Here is a 24,316-nt window from a genome sequence, read left to right on the forward strand (position 1 = left end):
GGAAGGTCTATAGTCTCCCCTCTTCCTGACGTTCATCTATACTCAGATGCCTCATATCAAGGTTGGGGAGCAACCTTGGAGGAACCAGGCCGGGCCTCTGGAGGATCGGGAGCGAGAGGAGTCATATCCTTCGGGAACCTCAGGGCTGTAAAGGAAGCCCTCAGGTGTTTCTCAGTCCTAGTGCACAACACAGTAGTGGGTCTGCTTTGCGACATCGTAACTGCCGTGTCGTATCTGAGAACTCTGTGGGAACAAGATCATTAGAACTTAGAGGTGTATACTTTCCGCCATTCGGTCTCATTCATCAGGTAATCAGGAATTGCGGTAGTGTGAAGACGTCTGTGACTCTAGCTCCTTGCTGGCTCTAATGCCCTCGGTTCTGGAATTCCTAATGCTCCTTCGGAAGTTCCAATGTTCCTCCTCATGCAGAAGATCTTTTAGACAACCACATTTTCAATATTATCATCCAAACTCTTGCGTGATGAACCTAGTTGCGGGCGACTGCCGAGCGAACAGCTAGACAGTCCAGACACTCTAAAGCTATGTCTAGACAGTGTTTCTTTCAGCTTGAGAAGTCAACCCGTAAGCGTTATCAGGTCAACTTGACATGGGGAAGTCTGTGTCGTAAGGAAGGTCGTTCCATCTTTAGGCCTGCCATAACCGAAATAGCTGGTTTTCTCTTTTTCCTTTGGAAAGTCAAGATTCTTCCATTTTCGGCTATTGCTGGCTACCGCTCAGCACTTTGCAGTACATTTTTCTATCTTCCCGAAAATTTCTAGTAGTAAGATCATCTTTGATTTATTACGTTCCCTCGGGCTCCCTCGTGAGATTTGTCGGAAGTTGTAATGTTTAGATAATTGGTTAGGTGTTTTTACTTTCTTTCAGCTTTAGCTGCAGATAAAAAAGTGGGCGAGCTTGGGGAAGTTTCCTAGGCTGTTTTTACTTTCTTTCAGCTTTAGCTGCAGATAAAAAAGTGGGCGAGCTTGGGGAAGTTTCCTAGGCTGGTTTCCTAGGCGGGAAATGATAAGTATTTTTCTTCTTCCGGAAGTCGTGGCCGAGGCTAAAACATGCTTTAATTCAATGTATCCAATAGTATTGTATATATTCTTATACAGTATTGCTTTTGTATTATAAATTGCGATCATAGCCATCAATGTTTTGGTTTGGAAATCGAGTATGCCGTAAGTTTATTTTGCCGTATTTAACTCAGTTCAGAGTGCTTTCCTTGCTTCTTGAATCTCTAAGATACTTTATTTATATGGGGCAAGGTTATTTTTTGTTATACAGGTTGACCATCACTAATCCGGCAATCAGTAGTCCGGAACAATCAGTAATCCGGCACAAATTTCGGCTAGGGTAATTTCTAATATTTCCGCACTAATTTTCAAATTTCCCGGGTCGCTGCTCTAACTCGCTCGCCGGCCGCTTCGATTTGGTGGCGCAGTGTGCTGCATCAACAAGCTGGTAGCCTAGCCTACATTATACTGAACTCTATTCACATATTAACAGTATTATACAAACATCTTTTAAAAAGTTATGCTTTACTACATTGTTTCCAATTGCGTATATTCTCATATTGCTTTTGTATTATAAATTGCGATCAGTGTTTTGTTTTGGGAATCAACATCGCGGTGTTTATTTCACCGCATTTAACTAAGTTCAAAGTGCTTTTCTTGCTTCTAGTTAGCGTAAATGAATATGGATACTTTATTTATTTGGGACAAGGATATTTTTCGTTATACGAAGTGTTTTTAAGTCGAAATATAACTTAAATATGTCTCATTGTGAAATTAATTTAGCTATTTTTTCGTTATTATATGACGTTCGTGGGAATTGCGGCTGGCTGTTTTGGGGGCATGTTTGTTTTGTGTAAAATAAATCAAGATTCCAGTCGCTAGTTTCTCTTGATTTCATCATAATACAAGCTTTACGTATTTATCTTTTATCGGCGTGAAAACAGTGGTAATTTGTATTCTTTCATGCCCAGTAGTTTTGATTAAAATACGTTCTCTCCAGTTTTATTTACGGTCGAGTTTCATCCATGTTGCCGATGCACGATAATTTATAGTCATTAGCAGCTTGAACATTGTTTTCTCAGCTTCAGCTACAACTTGCAGCTTAAAGCTACTGTAGCAGTATATTTCCCTGCCAATCTTTTCTCCAAAGCGAATAAGGAAATAGTGTAAAAAATATATCAGTCCTATTGTACAGTACTTAACATCATTTGTAACATAACTACAGTAATTGTGTATCACTGTACGATGGTTGAAATACAAGCAAAACGGTTGTTATCCGATACGATTATTAGCAAAACAAGTTTCCCGTTCGGTTGTTCATGGTTGTATGCATTTACGTAAGTATAACATTACTAACAATACTTTTATCATTCTCTCTTACTTTTTTAACTAGCAGATGGAATAAAGAGATGGAGGAAAATAAGTTGGTCTATTGTAAGTTGGTCTCTCTCGCTGCCTGCTCCTGCGTGAAATCTAAAAATATTTCCTAAATATTTTCGTATCGGTATTAATTGCTAACCCCATCGTAAACTCAAAATATTGTAAGTCGAATTATCGTAACTCGAGCACTACCTGTATTTGATAATTGTCTTTTCTTTATTAACCAACTTGTGCTGATTTATGGGATATTTTAATTCTAAGATGAGGTGCTTAGTTACTGGGTTTCGTGTATTCTAGCCTAATAAATGGCTAATCTGGCAAAATGGCTAATCTGGCACCCCCCAGGTCCCAACGATGCCGGATTAGTGGTGGTCAACCTGTACAGTGTTTTTAAGCTGAAATATAAATATGTCTGGTTTTGAAATTAATTTAGCTATTTTTTCATTAATAGATGACGTTGGCTGTTTGGGGGCATGTTTGTTTTGTTTAAAAAAAATCAAGATTCCTTTCTCTGTTTTCTCTTGATTTCATCATAATACGAGCCTTACGTATTTATTGTTTATCAGCATAAAAACAACAGTACTGTAATATGTGATCTTTCATGCCCAGAAGTTTTGATTAAAATACTTTCCCGCCAGTTTTAATCACAGTCGAATTTCATCCATGTTGCCAATGCACGATAATTTTTAGTCATTAGCAGCTTGAACATTGCTTTCTCAGCTTCAGCTACAACTTGCAGCATAAATTTAGCAGTATATTTCCATGCTGATCTTTTATCCATAGCGAATAAGGGTACTTGTATAATGTAAAAATATATCAGTCCTATTCTACTTAACGTCATTTGTAACATAACTACAGTAATTGTTTACAACCGTACGATGGTTGAAATACAAGCAAAATGGCTGCTGTTATCTGATTTGGTTATAAGCAAAACAAGTTTGTCGTTTGGTTGTTTATGGCTGTACACATTTATGCGAGTGTAACGTTACTAACATTACTGTACTTTTATCATTCTCTTTTACATTTTTAACTAGAAGATGGGATAAAGAGATGAAGATGGGATAAAGAGATGGAGGAAAAGAAGTTGGTCTATTGTAATTTAGTCTCTTGCTGCCTGATTGTATGCTGCTGCCTGTGCCCACCAAAATTTAAGAATATTTTCTAAATATTGTCATATCGGTATTAATTGCTTACCCCATCTCAAACTTGAATTATCGTAACTCAAGCACTACCTGGGTACCTGAGTATTTTAAGTATTGGTGGGAGCGGGCACACATCAAAGCAAGAAGAAACTGTTTTGGGGAGAGGGAAAGGATAGAAAAGGAACATTTGGTAGGGAAGAAAATAATTACAGCCCTGGACAACAACTCTATTACACCCATCAACAGGAAACTAGATAATTTCAAATTGGTAGGCAGCTACAAAAACACCATTAGGAATAAAATAGTTGAAACAAAAAGTTGGTAGAAGGGGTTATATATGGCAGCATGTCTAGACTGTGAAGGTGGGTACTATGGCGAAACTGGCAAATCCTATAAAGAGCGAAGCAAACAACACTTGCAGAACATGAGGCATTATAATCAGACGTCGGTAGTTGCCAAACACTGTTGGGAAAATTACCATAGAATAGACTGGGAAAACATGAGTTTTCTGTACAGGAACACCAACAAAATGGCACAATGGCAGGGAACACTGGAAACGGCTTTGAAGACAGCATATCAAGTAAAATCGTACACTCCACAGTTGCAAGGAAACAAAGGAAAAACGCAAGTGGACGCATGGGAAATGAACACCTGGATGAAGAAGCGAGCAGAGAAAGCCCAAGGTCACGAGGGGGTGGGGGCCACACAGGAGGAGTAAGGCAATTATAGGATTAAAGTACCCAGCACACAGATATAAATACAGCTGGACTACGCGTCTGGTCTTCATACCAATTAACATATACTTATTTATTTACCAAGGCAATAGAATATTACTTAAAATCACAAATTCCACAGTTACAGGGGTTTATATAATCAAGGCACTGTGTATCGAAGGCATATACGTACTATTTTCTCCAGTGCACAAATACAGCAATACCATTATTAGACTAATAGTTTATTCAAACTTTGCCCTTTATCTAAGGGACTCTTAGTTCAGATGTAAAAATATCTATATTACCATACTTGTACTGCATAAAAAAAACACTGTGTTGCCTTCCTGATTCTGTAGTCTCACGCAATAATTTTAAGTATCTTTGAATTTATAATATTCTAATGTTCACCCTGGTATCTATAAAAAAACATCATACAAGGTCTCATAAAAAAAATTGTCATGAAGGCTGTCAAAAAGGGGGAGAAGTTGTTCCTTTTTCCTTCATACTATCTCATTCCTGCAATCAAAATAAAAATATTTATTGTATACATTCAACCAAGAAAACAACTAAAAAACTCAATATCAAAAACTTAGATACAAAAGCAAAACAAAACATCACCTTACTATTTTTGTTTCTTAAAATACAAAATAAATGTTCCTTTCTTAAACCAAACCCATTAGATTAAAAAAATAACTAAAAAAAAAAAAAAAACTACCACACTGTCTGGATCTTTGGAAACTATGGGGCAGACCAACATTAGACCTGTTTGCCACCTCAAGAAACCATCTACTTCCTCTCTTTTGCTCTCCAGCTCCAGATCCTCTTGCATGAGCAACAGACGCCATGTTGCAAGACTGGTCCAATCGGGATCTTTGGACCTTCCCACCTTTCAGCATGGTCAGGGAGGTGGTGAACAAATTTCAAACTCATCACAATGTAACTATGACCCTCATAGCCCCGTTTTGGCCCCTGAAGGAGTGGTTCCCGGACCTTCTACAGTTATGTGTGGATTTCCCAAGATTTCTTCCCCAAAAACTGCATTTACTCAAACAACCCCACTTCAGGAGACACCACCAAGGGCTGTCCACTCTTGATCTGACAGGCTTCAGACTGTCTGCAGGCTTGTCAGAGTGAAAGATTTTTCAAGGGGAGCTGCAGAAATTATTATGCGATGCAGGCATAATTCTTCTAGCCTCATCTACCAGGCTAAATGGGCAGTCTTTCGTCATTGGTGCATCAACCATAATGTCTCTTCTTCAGAGACATCTATAACTCAGATTGCTGATTTCCTCCTATATTTGAGCTTTAGAAATTTGTCTTCTTCCACCATCAAGGGGTATCAAGCTACGCTTAGCTCAGTTCTTGAACAAAGAGGCCTAGATCTTTCGTTCTGTTTCTCTGAGGAGTCTCACTCGTAAGACACTATCCTTGTTGCTTTAGTTACCGCTAAACGTATTGGTGAGAGTCAAGCCTTTGATGTAAGGATATGTTTTTCCCAAAGAGATGCAGTTTGCTCCTTTGCACTAGGTTTTTTTTAGCCAAGAACAAGGACCCGTCCAATCCCTGGCTTCGTTCTTTTACCATTAAGAATTTAATGGACATCCTCGGCTCTGAGGAAGAAGAGAGAGTGCTTTGTCCTGTCAGAGCTCTGAGGTATTACCTGAGCAGGACTGAAAAGATCAGAGGTCCATCCAGTAACCTCTGGTGTTCAGTTAAGAACCTGTCGCATCCCCTTACAAAGTATGCATTGTCATTCTTCCTGAGGGACTTAATTTTTGAAGAACATTCAGTGATTCAGGAGGACATTTTGCTTACTTTTAAATGAAACTTCATGACATCAGGGCAGTAGCTACCTCTTTAGTTTTCAGGCACAATATATCCCTATCTTCAAATTCTCCAGTCAACCTATTGGAAGTGCAAGTCTGTTTTTGCATCACTATTTAAAGGAGGTGGAAACTATGTTTGACAGTTACAGTACCTTGGGGCTGTTATCAGTGGCTGGCATGGTATTGGGGGAGGATTCATAGGAAGCACTTTTTCTCCTACTATCCTTTCACCTTGGTGTAGGGTTTTGAGTTGTTGGCGAGCCTGGGGGATACAGTGTACCACAAGTACCCACCAGTCTTAGTGGATGGGTTGTGGTGTTTTCAGAGCAGGTGACAGCATTGTCTGGTTTTTAATTTGGTACTACGCCCAGGGCAAGGGCACTTTTATATGCTTTGCTAGCCATCAGGCCTATCCTCCGCTGCAAAGCCTCCACTGAAGTAGAGGCGACCTATGGCTCAGCCGCATGCCACTACAGGTTAAGATGAGCACTGACCAGACGCAGTATTCAATTGCAGTAGCTGTCTTACCAGGTAAGGAAACAACAATGCTGGCCAAATTTTCTATGTCAGTCATTACCATGCTTTAATATTTTGGAGTAGAACATGTCCATATATCCACCTCCATTCAATGTGGGATTCATCTATGTAATTACTTGGCAAGTTACTTATATGAAAATGATGTTTTCATAATAAAGTTAAGTTTCATACAGTCGACCCTCGTTAATCCGGACACCGGATAAGATGGACATCGAGGAGGGTCAGCCGATTTAAAATATGTAATGTCCGTCCACGATTTAAGATAGTTACTGTTCCTCCGGTACAGTTACTGTTCCTCCGTTCGTCGTGTACCGTTTTCCTTCTTATTTCCCCAAGGTTAATAAAAAACTTTTGATTTATATTTTTATTTTATATATACTGTTCTGTATTTATACTTTACTAAACTAAAATGCTTTTTACTTGTAATTGATTTAACTTGTGCACAGTACGTACAGTCATTACGACACGCTACTGTCTGGAAGGGTAGGAAGTGCCATAGCCAGTCACCGAGCATTAACAGTGTTACCTATCTACTGCCTGACTGGTAGCTACAGTATGATGCTTTGTATATTTTTAGGAAAGAAAAGACATGACAAAGGTAAACTTTTTGAAGACAAAAGCTGAGTTACTGAACAATACTTGCGTTTATGAGGCAAATGACGAGAGAGAGAGAGAGAAATTGCCAGTTCTCTTTATGCAGCTTAATTCTGTCCTCGAGAGATTTAAGAGATGAATTTTGTTTTGAAGGTATGTCAACGCAGCATTAGTAAACATCTTCTGAAGCAAAAAAAATTATTTTGTTGCTGAAGAATCTCTGAACCAACAATTTTGCACTTAAAGTAATGAGAAAGAATTCATTATATTCTTCATGTAAGCAGTAAAACACATACTATACTATTAAAAACTACATATTGTATTCAAAGCACGCACTCATGTCATCATTATGTCATCATCAGCTTCATGTGAGCGAAATGTTCTTTCTCAGAAGAATACAGCTGAAACTTGATTGGCTGGCAGGTTGCCATGGTGATCTGTTAGCCAGTGACAGTCTTGTACTCCTGTTCTATTTATAGACATCGATCACAAATTGTATGCACGGCAGTAAGTTTGAATGTTGCTGTGATCGTGATTATTTGACTGCTGATGGCAAAAATTATGCAGTAATTTGCTTTATATAATTATTTCTTCATGAAAGCAGAATTTAACAATAATTTCAACTTTAATATAGTGGTATGAAAAATTCCACACAGTCTGTCATAGTGATGCATCATCACTTGCGAATCTTATTTGTGGACCGCCCTCAGATGTATGACTGCGAACTAATGACAACTTTAGTAACAATGAAGAACAACCTTCTCCAAGATCGCCATGATGAAATGTATTTTATAGTATTACTTATTGTTAAAATTCACAAGTTGAATTACAATTATTTTGATCATTTGTATTTTTGGGTTTACGGAATGTTTTTGTTGAAAACAAAATGTGTTAGTGAACATATGGTCTTAATTGTTCCAGTATTTTATTATTGATGATCTTAATCATCTCATATTCATTTAAGAGTATATTAACCCTTAAACACCGACTGGACGTATCATACGTCGACTAAAATTGTCTGTCGGGTGCCAAGTGGACGTACTGTACGTCGACTACAAAAAATTTCAACCTTCGATCAACTTTGACTCGACCGAAATGGTCGAAAAACGCAATTGTAAGCTAAAACTTACATTCTAGTAATATTCAATCATTTACCTTCATTTTGCAACAAATTGGAAGTCTCTAGCACAATATTTCGATTTATGGTGAATTTTTGAAAAAAACTTTCCTTACGTCCGCGCGGTAACTCAGCCAAAAATTTCAGAAATTCTTTCGTCACTTTGTCGTAATGTTTGCACCGTTTTATATTAGCTGTTACATAAAGTTTTATATATGAAAATGTTCGCAATTTCATGTAAAATACAACAAAAAACAACCCATGGTTGTAGCTTTTATCAGTTTGGAAATATTTTCATATAAATCACGACAAGTGCCAAAATTTCAAGCTTCAGTCAACTTTGACTCGACCGAAATGGTAGAAAAATGCAATTGTAAGCTAAAACTCTTACATTCTAGTAATATTCAATCATGTACCTTCATTTTGCAACAAATTGGAAGTCTCTAGCACAATATTTCGATTTATGGTGAATTTTGAAAAAACTTTTTCCCCACGTCCGCGTCGCGATGTAACTCGGCTGAACATCTCGGAAATTCTTTTCGTCACTTTGTTGTAATGTTTGCACCGTTTTATATTAGTCGTTCCGTTTTATATTAGTCGTTACATAAAGTTTTATATATGAAAATGTGCACAATTTCATGTAGAATACAACAGAAGATAACTCATGGTTGTAGCTTTTATCGGTTTTGAAATATTTTCATATAAATCACGATAAGTGCCAAAATTTCAACCTTCGGTCAACTTTGACTCGACCGAAATGGTTGAAAAACGCAATTGTAAGCTAAAACTCTTACATTCTAGTAATATTCAATCATTTACCTTCATTATTCAACAAAATGGAAGTCTCTAGCACAATATTTCGATTTATGGTGAATTTTTGAAAAAAAAAAACTTTCCTTACGTGCGCGCATGGTAACCCGGCCAAACATCTCAGAAATTCTTTCGTCGCTTTGTTGTAATGTTTGCACCGTTTTATATTAGTTGTTACATAAAGTTTTATATATGAAAATGTGTGCAATTTCATGTAGAATACAAGAGAAAATAACTCATGGTTGTAGCTTTTATCAGTTTTGAAATATTTTCATATAAATCACGATAAGTGCCAGAATTTCAACCTTCGGTCAATTTTAACTTGACTGAAATGGTCGAAAAATGCAATTGTAAGCTAAAACTCTTACAGTCTAGTAATATTAAATCAATTACCTTCATTTTGCAACAAACGGGAAGTCTCTAGCACAATATTTCGATTTATGGTGAATTCTTGAAAAAACTTTTTTATGTCCGCACGTTACAAATTCATGCATCATTTTGTGATAATATTTTCTCTATGTTGCTTTGATCGTTTTATAATTTGTTATGCACCAAAATCATCACAATTTAGTGTACAATACAAGGAAAAAAAAATAACTTGTTAGCTTTAACCGTTTTGCTCACAGCGCGATTTGTATACTGTACAATTATATATGAAATTTTTTTTTTCGCTGTCATATATTTCAATATTTATATATGATAATGATATTTTTTTCATTTCTGATGGTTGCATACTAAACTTCAGGCAATGACAAAAAAAGGAGCCAAAAATGAACTCTTAATCTTAAAAACTAATCGTGCTGTGATTTTTTGAAAAAAACTTTTTTTCCGCTTCAGCGCTAACTCCCGAACGGCGCCGGCATAAGACAGACACTTTTGTAATTAGAGGCTCGGCGTTTAAGGGTTAATATAAATAATGATAAACTATATAATGAATAAATAACTAAAATGAAAAAACATGAAAAAAGACAAACAAATTTTTTCCCGCAGTAGTGATGTTTGATTATGCTCCTTACCCCACAGTTCTGAAATCCAAAAAAACTCCAAAAACCGAAACACATCTGGCCCCGAGGATTTTGGGTAAGGGATTGTATACCTGTAATATAAATTTCATTATCGTACTTTTCATTTTACAGACAACTTTTTGCTTAACAAGTACGCATTATGTCTTGGCCTAGGATCTACATATGTGGCTGAATTCTATCATTTGTATCATGTTTTACTCTTCATTTGTCATCTTTTACCCTGAGGTTTAATTCAAACGTTTCTACATTGGTTTATTATTCATACTCTTGATAAAGATAATGAAATACAGTACAGTATATTTATAAGTATTTATAGGTACATGTACGTATATAGTTACTGCTGGTTAAACTGAACTGTTGGCTAAGACAGACACCCTGGCCCCCCATTAGTCCGTCTTAATGAGGGTCGACTGTATATACTTACCAAGTAATTAGATTTGGAGCCCACCTTCCTCCCCTCTTATGTACATGAGGGCACAAACACAATTGAACTAACTGGCCGGTTGTTTCCCCGAGTGCTCCGATAGTGGGTGGAACCTGTCTCCTACACAAAAAACAATAGAAGCACTACCACAAATTTTTAAAAAGGTTGCTGTGCGAGTAGAAGCCTTAGCTATCTAATTACTTGGTAAGTATATATGAAACTAAATTTTATTATAAAAATATCACTTTCAGTGACTTAGTAGTATGTTAAAAAGTGGAAGCAGCAAAAATTAATTCAAAAGGATGAGTTGAATACAGGCAGTCCCTTGTTATTGGCAGGGTTCCGTTCTGACAGCATGACGATAAACAAAAATCGCCGATAACCAAAAATTGGCAGTTTTCGGCACTTGTTGGCTCCGATAACTGAGATTGGCACCTCTGTTAGGTATGTATTGATGCTGATCAGTAGAAATTGGTGCATATTGGTGCTGAAAATCACTGATTTTTGTTGCTAGACAAGTGCCATTAAACCACATCACCGATAACCGGGGGCTGCCTTTATAGCTGAAATTTGTTTTGAGATATTTGCAATCATCAGAATCTCTGGCATTGACAATTTGTATGACTGCAAAGATTAAAAATATTGAATAGGTGATTGGTGATTGACCTGATCCCTGTCAGCATATTACTTGCAAACCCTCTACAACATGGAGGCAGTGCATTCAGTTAAGAAGTTGGCCTGGGAATGGGAGTTCATGGTGTATGTGTAGCTGAAGGATGCTTAGTACCGGGTACTTGTACTACCTGAGTATTGAGGAGGTACCTGAGGCTCATGTGGGGAGGTATTGTGTAACATTTCTGGTCCCACTACTTTTCCTCTCCCTGGCACCCCAGGTGTTCATCTCTGGCAGTACAGATCCAGATTGTGATTGTTTGAATATGGAAGTATTTATGCATGATCCTTTTGTCCTTTTAATAACCTTAGGGGTTATCCAGTGGCTGGTGCAGTACTGTCCATATCTGGAAACTCGTGAACTGAGTCAAGTTTGACTTTAACCTGTCACAACGGATGGTCTCTTGTTTTAAAAAAAAGATACAGAAAAAGAATTTAAGTGAGGTATCAAAGTCATTATTGAACCAGGTTCAGGAACTGTGTAGCTTTTGTTCTCTGAGTTTTTTGTCTTTAGTATCCTATGACCAGTTTGGAGAATATAGTCACTGAAGTAAAGTGCAAGATGATGTTTCAGTTACCTAGGCGTTGATCAGCTACAAAGAGGCCTTGACATCGGAAGCATATAGTATTATACAAACAGCAGCAGAGACTATGTCATATAGAGTTAATCCACTAGTTGTTCCTGCAGGAATACATTTCATTGCCTTTTCTATAGGAGTATCTTTCATTGTGAGCAGGGAAACTGGTTGAAACTTGGTGACAAGGTAGTTAGCCTGGTGGTTAACAGGTGGGGATGGGGGTGAGTGGGAGAGTATCCCTCATTCACCGACTGTTGTGCTCACTTGTGGCCAAGGTAAAGAATGCATGTGCTGTGCTTTTCTGTCTTGACAGGTGGCTGAGGACTTGCATTTTATAGATGAGTATTTGTGTATTGCTATTCTTTTGTATTTAATTGTATCTTTTGTTGCCTTGCTTCTTGTTTTTATATGAAAGGAGAAAAAAAATGAACACCATTGTGGTGGGACATTTTGGGCAGGTTATGTTGCATGTACTGACTTCCCATCTGTAATTATGGTTTTAAGCAAGGGAGTTTCCTGTTACAGACTTCTTTTTAGAAATGTATTGTCCTGGATTTTGCAGGGGACATAGCAGTTTCTGAAGAGTGGTTTTCATCAGCAGTGGTGCCATTCTCTTTCTTATATGCTAATGATACTGATGTTTCAGGTGCCCATAAAGCTTTATATCATGGAAGTACATGGGGAAATTTGTCCTACCATGAATGGGGTAGTCTTTTTGTGGCCTTCCTAGTTAACCTGGTGGAGACAAGAAGGCCTGAACTCTCATGCCATCTGGAGGTAGTTCCTGATGGTTACATCTGTTTTTGCCTTATCTACTGTGGAGTTTCCTCTGATATATATGACTTAGTCTTCAGTTCCTGCCTCAACCAGCCTTGCAGTGCATAAGGTGAGTAAGGCCAGCAGAGGGGAGAGTAAGAGAGCCATTTGTGCTCCTCTTCTTCGTCTTGATCTTCTTTTTCATTGTTGTCAGACTCATCTACTTTTATCTTAACCCCACCTTTTTTTTTCCTGTGTAGGCGGGTAAAGAGGAAGGGGAGTCTAAGACCTCATGTAAGAAGTTTTGGTAAGCTGCTTCTGCATGCTCTTCTTGATTTAGGGAGGGCAGGGGCACACAATCATTGATCATGATTGGTATACCTCACTAGGGTTGGCGCTGCAGCGCCAGCTCACTTATACTCTGGGTCTGTTCTTGTAATGCCTCTCCATGAGTGGTTGGGCTCACACTGGGATGAGGATGCAGGGCTAGTTTTCTCTGTCCAACTAAGATTGGATGGTCATAGAAAGGCAGGTGTGTGGGATGACCCTTCTCACTGGAACTCCTTGGGGTTGCACTGGGAGGGGTTTGTGCAACCTGCTCGCTAATGCATGCCCAGTTTACAGATTGGGTTTGTACTGGTGACAATGAAAATTGTCCACCCAGCCCATCCAAGATCAGTTGGTCTTGGAGGGCATCTGAACAGGACAATTCTTCTCACCTCAGTTCCCGGGGTTGCACAGAGAGGGGTTTGTGCAACCAGCTCACTGATCACATGTCCGGTCTACAGATCGGATTTGCACTGGCAGTGGTGAAGGTTCTTTTCAACCTTTTCTGGGAGGCTTTTTAAGGGAACCTGCACTGCTCCTGTGCTTGAGACATTCTTGCTGGCTGGTCCAAGCAATCCTTCAGTGAGAGTTTTTTTTTTATCCCTTGCACCTCTCGTGTGTGTGGCTCGCTGTGCAGCAGGGAGGGAGTTGGAGAAGTGGCACAAGGGCTTGTACCTCTGCTCTTTCTTCTTTCTCCCTTCTCAGCTGGTACTGAGTCTTGAAGCATGGGGGCAGCGGTGCACATGTCAGAACGGAGTTCTGACAACGACTCCACTGAGTCTCATACTTTGTCTCTGACAAGTGGCTTGTATAGTGTGGTACAGGATTGGGAACAACCTAGTGAGTAGAGTTCTGGCATGTCTCCTTGTGTGGCTAAGGGAGGAGCAGCATGTCTCTTGGGATCAGGTGAGACCAGATGGTCCTGCCTGCCCCTCTGGATCTCTTCTTTGCTTTGCTGAAGCAGTAATTTGGAGTTATATTTTACTTGTTTTTGAGTGGAATAACCATAGGAGGCAACTATGGCATCATACTGACCTAGGGTCTCATATATGGAGTTGACTTTCAGGAATATTCCAGATGTACTTCCTTGGTTGGTTGTTGTAGTCATAGCTAGTACATGGTGTTTTAGAGGAGGTTAATGCCCTGATCTGTGGGTCGGAAAGTTCCTTTGCTGGTAGCAGATTGTACAATCTCCTTCCAAATCACTTTCATGACAGAGGAGTTTTCATACAGGAGGTGGTGGAATTGACTCCTTTGATGCTAATTGAATCAGCCTGTGGGGTAATTATCAATCTCTATTTTAGAGGTTACGTTAGGATGATTTAAGTTCACAGCAGGAGAATTTCCTGTGTTGCAGACCATTACTTGACGTTTGTCCAGACTGTTTTGTGGTTAGACCTACAGTTATTGCACTAGGATCAATGACGTTTCCGGCATCTCGTCTGGTTTACGAGGTGGCAATTAGGGAGGTCATGGGTGTCAAGGTGTAGGGTTCTGTCCTCCCTGGCTTTCTTGAGTGCCGTCCACTGGGTGAACTTGGTTCCCCTGAGGAGAGATAGGTTTATTTCTCTCTCTTTTTCTTGAAGCAGGATTTGTTCTTGAGTTGCCTTTCACTTCGGAACTTTCTTGTAGGTCTTTTGACTATGAGTAATATGGAGATTGCAGTGGATCAAAGGATCGTGGATACTAGGATTCTCCCTCTCATTGTCCACACTTTCTTTAAACCTGTGTGTTTAGAGGTGACTTCAGAGCCTCTACGGATGGAAAAGCTCTCTATGTCTGGTACGACGAAGAAGCCTGCTCTTTGCTAATTCAGACATGAAGCTCAGCTGTCTTCCTCTATTAAGATAGAGAGTTTGCTCAGTATTTAAATCCATCTCTATCTGGTGGTGCCAGGTAGGAATGAGGAATATAGGGGGTGGTAGCTGGAAGGGGCTGTTCTCTTCCTCCATTGCCATGATTAATGGTTATATCTCACCTTTGATGAGAGGAGCAGGGAGCAGAGCTGTAAATCTCATCAGTCCATTGCGACAGCTATAGGTTTCTGCTTAAGGACATTGTCCTTCCCTCTTTGATACACAGAACTATGTACACTTCTTTCTCCATATTTGAGAATGTCCTGGGCTCTGTCAGCAGAGATGAAAACATTAATGGAAAAGTGTACTGTACCATTAGAAGTCTTATAATTGGACAGGATACAGGTAACTGAGAGGCATCTCCTTTGTCCTTTCTCCTATAACAAGGGGGAAAAGGGATCAAGTAGTTTTGTCTGATGGCCAGTGCTGGTTTTTAGCCGGGATTAAACTGCCTTCCGACGTGAAGTCTCTGACAGGAGACATCTTGGTTCTCTGAATGTTATCCTTTTGGGGGGATATTCAGGCCTAGGGCCCTACTACTCTGGCAAACCACTTTGCCAGTTCATTAGGAGGTTACAGGTGTCGTTATTTCCTCTGCTTGCAAGGCAGCCAGGATCACAGCAATTCCATGGTGGCTCTCAACTTAGTTGTGGGGAATGACCTCCCTCCTAAGGAGTAAGTCTCCTGTATGAAAGGCAGTAGTTTGTATTTCTGTATGAACAAATTACAAAATTTTAATAATTTCTATTTTCCCCTAGGTATACAAACCACAGCCTTTTATGTTCTTTAGCACCTCAACCACCCTGCTCAGCCCTGCAGCTGAAAGAAAAGTGTAAACTGTTAACTATCTGTTTAACTTGGTTTCCAGCTTACACTGAATGATGCTCCAGTATAAAAGGCTCTGGTTTGTAAACCTAGGAAAAATACTAATTGTTATTAAATTTTTTAAATTTTGGTTCTAACATAGCAATGTAGTCATTACACATAGTGATGAGGCTTCTGTAGTTTTAGAGTAGATTGAACAATTAATTCACATCTTTTGGTTGTTTTGGGCTCCTGGAAGTCTAGTTGTTATTTTAACTGTACCCTTATTTTTTCCTGTTGGGTTAGCTAATGTGTCACATATGAGTTGTGTTACATGTGATGCTGATTTAAGTACAATCTTTTTAAACCTTTGGCTGTTCAATAGCCTCTGTACCATGGCCTCCCAGTCTTTGGGTTTGAGTTCCGTGTTGAAGTTCACACTTGAGTTCACTTTCCTCTTTTTTGTATCTTATCTGTTTATCTACCTCATTACACAGACAAATTTAGTTTTAATTTTGTCATATGTTGTACATAATATATACTATATGTATTTGTGAAACCTGGAGTAGCTATGAACCTCTTTTAGAAAGATTTTGAGATTTTTGCTGAGTAATTACCTGGCTTTTGGCTTTTTTACAGATCTGTAGAAAGTCTTTGGAGGTTTTTCAGTAGGCTTAGTGTTACTTTAATTGATTGCTGAAAGCCTTTTCTGCTGTATAAATTACTATAGACTTTCTGTAAGATCCCAAGTTTTACTCAGGCACTGTACCTCATGCAAATTGACTAGTGTAGGGCCATTGCCCTAATAATGAAAAGGTAAAACAAAAAAATTTGGATGTTTTTCCACAAACATAAACAGCTTTTGCAACAGTAACATATAAAATGTACCATGAAAGGATTCCAAAAAATGTTTAATGTAAAAAGTACTTAGTATGTCAACAAGCATCTGCTTTCAGATACAGAGTGATGAAATTTCTTGCAGTTTATGCAACTTATGACAAAAACACGTGTATTGAATAATGAAAAAATGTCTTTTGATGCAAGTTTAAGGTTTATCTGTAATTCATTGTCACTTTTTGATAAAAGTTTCTTAATTGAAGAGTTTCTTTGATTTCATAAAAGAAACAGGCTGGTGCTTATTCAGTTTCATTACTTGTGGCTTTGGGATATTGGTAACTTATTTTTATTTAGGCCTGACGATAATGGAACAAAAGAACTTGTAGCAGGCTGCTGTTGTGCTGTTATTGAGGGCATGTGCTCTATTGCAGTTTATTTCATGGTCATTGTAATCATTATTAGTATCATTCTGTATATAATGACAGGCATTCTGTTCTATGGAGCATACTGTGCAAGTTTTGTGGCCATTTCCGTTGAATGTGTGCTCATCATGAATAAAAATAATCTGGCAAGTAGAATTATTTTAGGTGATATCTGCCCCAAGAGATAGAAATCTATAAATCTTTGTGTGATTTTAGTTTGCTTTTAAGGATAGACATCAATAAACTTACTGTCCATCATTACCACTTTCACTTTCATCCTTGTTAACTCATAACATTCTTGGAGAGCCATTTGCAATTATGCTCATGTTAAAATGTGAATACAAATATGATCAGTTCATAAACACAGGCACACACAAATTATGATTGGTTTATGCAGAGAAAATAGTGCATTACTCATACTGACAAAGTTTTGTTTCTAAATTTTACGTAATTATACTAATAATGTGAACTTTCTTGTTAAAAATTTCAGGCAGAACTGTTCAAGTGTCCCACAGAGAAGAAAGAAGCAACTCCTAAACTGAAGATGCCTGATTTCTTAAGTAAAGAAGCTCGGGGATGTGATTACTTAGTACTCTGGCTTGATTGTGATAAAGAAGGAGAGAACATTTGTTTTGAAGTAATCTCTTGTGTTGAACACTCAATGAACAGACCATCATACAGAGAACAGGTGAGGTTTTGCCAGGGGCACTTTACATTGAAGAATACTTTACTTGCAAAAATATTTCAAATAGAGTTGCTGTAGTTTTCTTGTTGGTGAATTCAAAATGGCTGAAATTTATATATTTTTTTCACAACAAGCTCACCATGTATAATAACCCACAATCTTGGTTCTAGATTCATTGACCATGAATGTTGGAAATTATAATTACAGTAGTTGGTTTGTATAAAAATATTTGTGTTTTTTAAGTAACATTGTTTCACAACTGATCTCCGCCAATAATTGTCAATATTCTAGGTCCTTCATACATTTGCCAATTAGTGTGGGCTGTTTTAAGTGCAGTAATTGGCTTATATGAAACTAGTAATTTTTTTCAGACTGTATTCAGAGCAAAATTCTCAGCTATCACAGAGAGAGATATAAAAGCTGCCATGAATGATTTAGTTGAGCCTAATGAAAATGAATCAAGGTCTGTAGATGCTCGACAGGAGCTTGATCTTCGCATTGGATGTGCTTTCACAAGATATCAGACAAAGTTTTTCCAGGTCTGTATGGTTAACATTGTAGAATGCAATTTTATTACTTGATCTATAGCCTCTGAAATAGTGACCAGTCTTGTGGATTGCGAGGCCGTGAAGATGCTGTTAGTAGCTCATGTAATTGTAGTAAGAAGTAACTATTTTAGAAAAGAGCCAACTCAGAGTATGTATGTGTAAATTTAGTTCAGAAGTTCCATGTTCAGTATTATGAGATGGCATGTATTTGATGAAATAAAATGGAGATTTTAATAATATTGTTTCTTCAGGGAAAATATGGCAACTTGGATTCTACTCTCATCTCTTTTGGCCCTTGTCAGACTCCTACGTTGGGATTTTGTGTGGAGCGCCATGATTTTATTCAATCATTTAAACCTGAAACATATTGGGTTTTGCAGGTAAGAGACTTTTCTGTTGTTTCAGTTGTTGTTATGATCTTCCTCATCATTGCACTGAATCTGATAAGTTGTAAATGAATGTTAGTTACTTGTGGCTAACTTATACCTTGGAAATTTTCAGGACCTTCAGGATAATATTTTTATAGTATGATATACTAATACTGAAAATTTATGTTAATCATTCAGCTAAGATGTTTTGTTTGTTGTGGTTGTATTGACTTTTGCTGCTAACAATTTGGCTCTCAAAGAGGACATGATCATTTGAGATTGAAATTTGTAAGAAGTCATATAAACCTCTTGGAACTTGGATGCCTTTTTAAAATTTTCCACAGAGCTTTTTTAGTCCTTAGAAAAGTCTTCTATAAAGCATTTAGCAATGAAAGTTCTCATTTTGGTAGCACTGGCTATTGTAAAAAAGGGTGAGAAAACTCCAAAGCTTTTCACAAAATGTTGGTCTCTGTAGTGTGGATGCTATTCTTTTCCTGCCCTTGTCCAGAGCTAAGAACAATTCTAAGGTAAAATTGCTTCTTACGGTTGTTAAAATTCTGAACTTCATGTCTTTAGTGGGAAATGAAGTTCTTTTATGCCCTGTGAGAGCCATTAGAGTTTACTTAGGAGGTGCAGTAAGGAGGCTAAACATTCATATGTTTATGAATATGGCCAAGAATGCTGTGTCTCTTTTGTTTGTTGTCTGGTTAAGTTGGCTCATGGGAAACTTAACTGTGATTTTATACCTATACTTAAGTAAATATTCATGATTTATGTGCAGTACATTTAATTATTTGAAGAATGTGTCTCTTGAAGGTGTAGTAATGCAATGCCATGGAGGTATAATTCCGTTTTTACTTAATTATTTGGCAGATTAAGAGATTTTGTTTGAGAATTGTAAAGCCCTTAGTCCTCTAGTTATGGTGGGGATGGATTTTTTGCAAACTTAATTAGCGAGCAGCTTTCATCACTGTCTAGTTTTTAAATCTAGGTTTTGAGTTTATGGGGAGTATGAACGTTCACTGTTTGTACAGGAGCAAACCTTTGTATATAAAGGTATTCCTTTTTGTTTTGGACTGTCATTTGTTGGCCTTGTTGAACCCAGGCACAAGGGTCTCCTATGACACAACCTCTGAAGATACAGCTTTCTCTACGAGACTTCAGTAAAGTCACTTTACTGATAGTGAGAGCCTTACTCCTTGTTATGGATCCATTAGGATCCTAATACAGGTAAGAATGTTTCAAGTTTATTAGAAATTCTGAGTTTGTTTGGCTGAGTGGATGTTCTTTTAGCTGCGCAAACCCACCGTTTTCTCAATTTGGGTATCAGCTGATGTAACAATAGTTAAGATTCATCCTAAATAACAAATTTTCATAGTAAAATTTATCATTCGGTTACTTACCTCCTGTTAAAGTTTGAACACCTGGCCTTCCCCAGCCTTCCCATATCTTAGCAGGTTGTCAAGATGTAGGGGCTTTTTCTTTTAGTACATGATTGGGGCAGTATGATGGGAACAGATTTGGAGGTTATTAAATGAAACTCAGCTTTCTTTAACCTAATTTACTACCTCAAAACTACAATGGTCATAAAAAAAACCTTAATCTGATAAACTTATCCTCCTATACCCAGCTTAGCCAAACTTGATACTATAATTCATCAAAACTTATTCTACTCAGTCTTAATCCTATAGTTCCCCCCCCCCATCAAAAGAACCTGAACCTAATTGAACCTTGCTATTAATAAATCTTAATACTATAATGTTCCCCCAACTGTGGTCTCTGAGTCTTGTCCTTCAAATTGAGAGTTAGCTTTCTCAACACCAGCCAGTTTAGGATTTCGTCACTATCCTTCTTCAGGTGTGTTGAGATCGGCACCTTTTGGGATTTAGCATCACATATGGAGGAACAGGGAGAAGGGCGGCTTGACCAAGTGTTTTTGCTTCTGCCATCTGGCAGCTTTGCGTTCTCTCCCTATGTTCCTTATCACTTCTCTGCTTTGTCCCTTCTTCTATTTTCAACTCAGGTAAGGTGAAGAGGAGCTCGTCACTCCATGCTAACCCACTGAAGCAAACTGCAAGTAAAAAAATTAAAAATAAAAGATTAATCAACTACACACTAACACCCTCACAAAAAATAAATTTTAAAAAATCAAATATTAATTCATACAAAGCAACTTTTTCATACTGCCACACTCCCCATTACTAAAACAAAGGAAATCTCATTTCTTTTTTTTTTTTAATGCCTTTTTGCTACCCATTCATACTCCAGAACTGGACCTTGACTTCGGGTCCATGGCCTCTCATTCACCACCTCTTCTTCACTTACTTCTACTCCAACCGCACTAGACTCACCTAGCCTTGGTTCTGAACCAGTCACATCAACTTGATTCAAACTCTGGAGACTTACGTCTGCTTCAACCTCACTAACACCTGACATGGCTTCTATCATCTCATCTATACTCTCACTTACTTCTGCTAGGCTCTGACTCAAGTTATCCAAAACTCTCCCACTTACACTCCATAGTACTGCTAACTCTTTCTCACTCACACTCACTCCTACACTTACTCTTTCAACACTTTCACTCAAAAGAAATTCACACACACTATATGTACCATCTTCCTCATGACTCAGCATTGCTTCTAGTCCACCCAACTCTTGCATATCTTTGTCCAAATTCCTTGCACTCACCAAGTTCGCTCCTTCCACATCCCACTCAAATCCTTCAAAATCAATTTTTTCTGTTATTGGATCTTTATGAATAGTAAGGATAAAGAGTCGAGTACCCATGGACCCTATGATGATACTGTTTTGGCATAGATGACAACCTCTGCACCCACCTGGAAGATTGAAAATTCTCCAAATGCTTACGACCCATGCGAGAAAACGGATATCCCTGTAAGAAAAGGACCTGGCATTGTTACAATGGAACCATTCTCCCTTGAGCCAGATGTTTCTGTACCTGTGTCCCTATCAAAAAAGGAACAAAAAAAGATTCAAACTTTTCAACTATGGGCCCTTTGGAGCCTAAAAGAATAAATAAAAGAAAATATAGACCTGACTCAACCTTGGTTCACTTTGATTCCCTTTTTGGAGAATCAAACTGGTCAAGGTTTTTGAATTTACAAGCTGACCAAGATATATCCTTATTAAAATTGGAAAATTACTTGTTGAACCCATGCCCATGACAAGAGATGAGCATAAGACAAATTAAGAAAAGGGAATGGTTGGTTGAAACAACAACCAGAATCCAGTCGGAAAATTATCAAAACATTAAAAATATAGAGAACATAAATATAAGCATTATGGCGTGACACCATGAATAGTGTACAAGGCACAGTAATATTTCCAAACCTAGAAGAAGTACAAAACAAATCAATATTTTTAGATTGATTACAGAAAAGATATAACAAAATTGAAGACTGCAAAATATATGAGGTCCCAAGCAGGAAAAACAAAAATAAATTGGTCAAAATAGCAAAAATAAAGTTCAGTGGCCAAACCTTACCTTTGAAAATTAAAATACTGGGATTAGATAGGGAACTAAGACCTTATGTTCCCGAACTCATGCAATGCAAGAACTGTTGCAAATTTGGCCATACAGCCATTAAATGCAGAAATTTTCCAGATGTGCCTATTGCAGTTCGCAAGAACATAAAACACGCTGGGACTGTGGCCAATTAAAATGCATAAATTGTGGCCTAGAACATCATGCCCAATCTAAAACGTGTGTTCTGTATTTACAATACTGAACTTAAATTACTACAAGAACAAACTGGATTGTCGATCAGGGAAGCAAAGTTAGGAACAAAAGTGAGAGGATTGAATGACCCAGCTAAGAAATTTAGGTATGCAGATACTTCAGAACCAAATAATACCCGAACTGAAGTGAATGACAATAGAAATAAAGAAATACCACTAAAAAAAATGCATGATCAAAAGAACTCATCTATGGAGATTTCATGCAACAATGACTTTATCACAGTGGACAATAGATTTACCTCCTTACCAGAAATAGATACGAATATTGACGTAGAGAAAGACAAAGAAGAATTAAAATCACAAAAATGTGATAAAACAGATAACCCAACTTGGAGGAGGCAACTAGATAAGACCCCACCTAATTCCACCAAACAAAGCTGTAAAAAGATAAATAACCCACCAATCTCACTAAAATCTAAAGTTCAGAAACAGAATGCTAAATCACACAATTCACTGTCTCCCATAGTAACAACAATACTTCTAGGAGCAGAATCACAAAATTCAGGTGAAATGAAAAACCAAAATATAGATAACTACAATGAAAGGAAAGAAATTCACCCATCACCAATTATAGGCACCACAAGAAAAACCAAGAAGGAACAACGAACTAATGAACAGGAAGATACATGTGGTTGTAGTAAATGCTTTGTAGCAATGTGCCACAAAAGTAAAACTATAACTAAAGAAAATCTAACCAACACTATAAGAATTTTCATGAGATATATGAATAAGGAAAAAGCAAACATCAAATTTCATGAAGAAGGTTGCATGTGTATTGAACATAGAAAATTTGAGATCACCCTAACACTGCTTAGGATTGGCCATACCTGCTTCACTCATAGCTATGTTTTAGAGGGAGCCAGTGCCCCAATTTGTGCTCACTGTGGTGGTCAGCTATCTGTTGAGCACATGCTGGTGCACTGTCCTAAATTTAATTGCCTTAGGGCAAAGTACTTACTAACTGGAAAGACTATTTTAGAAATTTTAAATGATGACGTTGAGGTAGATAACCTTATGGGTTATCTGAAAGAATCTGGTTATTTTAATGAGATATGATCTGAGTATATTTAATAAAGATTTTAGTCATTTATTCTTATACTAAGTATATATTTTGAATATAAAAGTTTAATATATACTTATTTTTTGTTGGTTCTATCTAATATCATTCTTCATTTTTAACGTTCATATTTTAACACTGGATTTTACTAGTATGCCTTCATATTTTGATACTGGATTTTGCTAGTATGTCTTCATTTACCTATCCATTATCAATCATATCAGTAATTTATATATTTCACCTTCATTACGTCGCTGAATAATCTTGATGGGCTCCGATGCTTGGTCTTCAAGACCTAAATTTCATAATCAGTCAATATAGAATATTACAAAGAAAAACGTATCAATGTTTTAGATAATATTCTAAAAAAATCAAAATGGAGAAATTAAATCAAGATAGTAAAAATTTAACAGTTAACAAAAGTCAAATTAACAAAAAATAAATCAAGACTTACATATTAAGTTAAGTATACCTTAGTTTAACCAGACCACTGAGCTGATTAACAGCTCTCCCAGGGCTGGCCCGAAGGATTAGACTTATTTTACGTGGCTAGGGACCAGTTGGTTACCTAGCAACGGGACCTACAGCTTATTGTGGAATCCGAACCACATTATACCGAGAAATGAATTTCTAACACCAGAAATAAATTCCTCTAATTCTTCAGTGGCTGGCCGGAGAATCGAACGCAGGCCTAGGCGAATGCTAGGCGAGTACGATATCGACCCATCCAATGAAGAACTACCACTCTCATATTACACCATTCAGTCGTTATATAATTCAATTGAATATAAATGGATTATTAACGAGAATGCACTCAGGAAAAGTCCAATGACTTATAAGTGAAGTTCCAAATATCTACTAGCCACAATATCAAAGAAAAATGAAAATAATTTAGGAACAGCACTATATGTCCATAATAAAATGATATACGACAAAGTAGATATAGATTACACTGAATTACAAATTTCAGCAATAACAGTGAAATTAGAAAATAATATGTTTGATATTATTAACGTATGCAATCAGCCTAATAAAAAGTATGATTTAAACATATTACAGAAAA

General features: G+C 37.6%; 1 protein-coding gene across 1 annotated transcript in view; it reads left to right on the top strand.

Annotated features, from left to right (window-relative positions):
* The window catches only part of Top3beta (topoisomerase 3-beta), a 306,736-nt gene that overhangs the window by 26,182 nt on the left and 256,238 nt on the right, over positions 1-24,316 (top strand). Inside the window, 3 exon segments of the mRNA XM_067110195.1 lie at positions 17,327-17,524; positions 17,893-18,060; positions 18,321-18,449. Coding sequence (XP_066966296.1) covers positions 17,327-17,524; positions 17,893-18,060; positions 18,321-18,449 — 495 coding nt within the window.

The sequence above is a fragment of the Macrobrachium rosenbergii genome, chromosome 10, assembly GCF_040412425.1.
Source record: "Macrobrachium rosenbergii isolate ZJJX-2024 chromosome 10, ASM4041242v1, whole genome shotgun sequence".
Classification (NCBI taxonomy): domain Eukaryota; kingdom Metazoa; phylum Arthropoda; class Malacostraca; order Decapoda; family Palaemonidae; genus Macrobrachium; species Macrobrachium rosenbergii.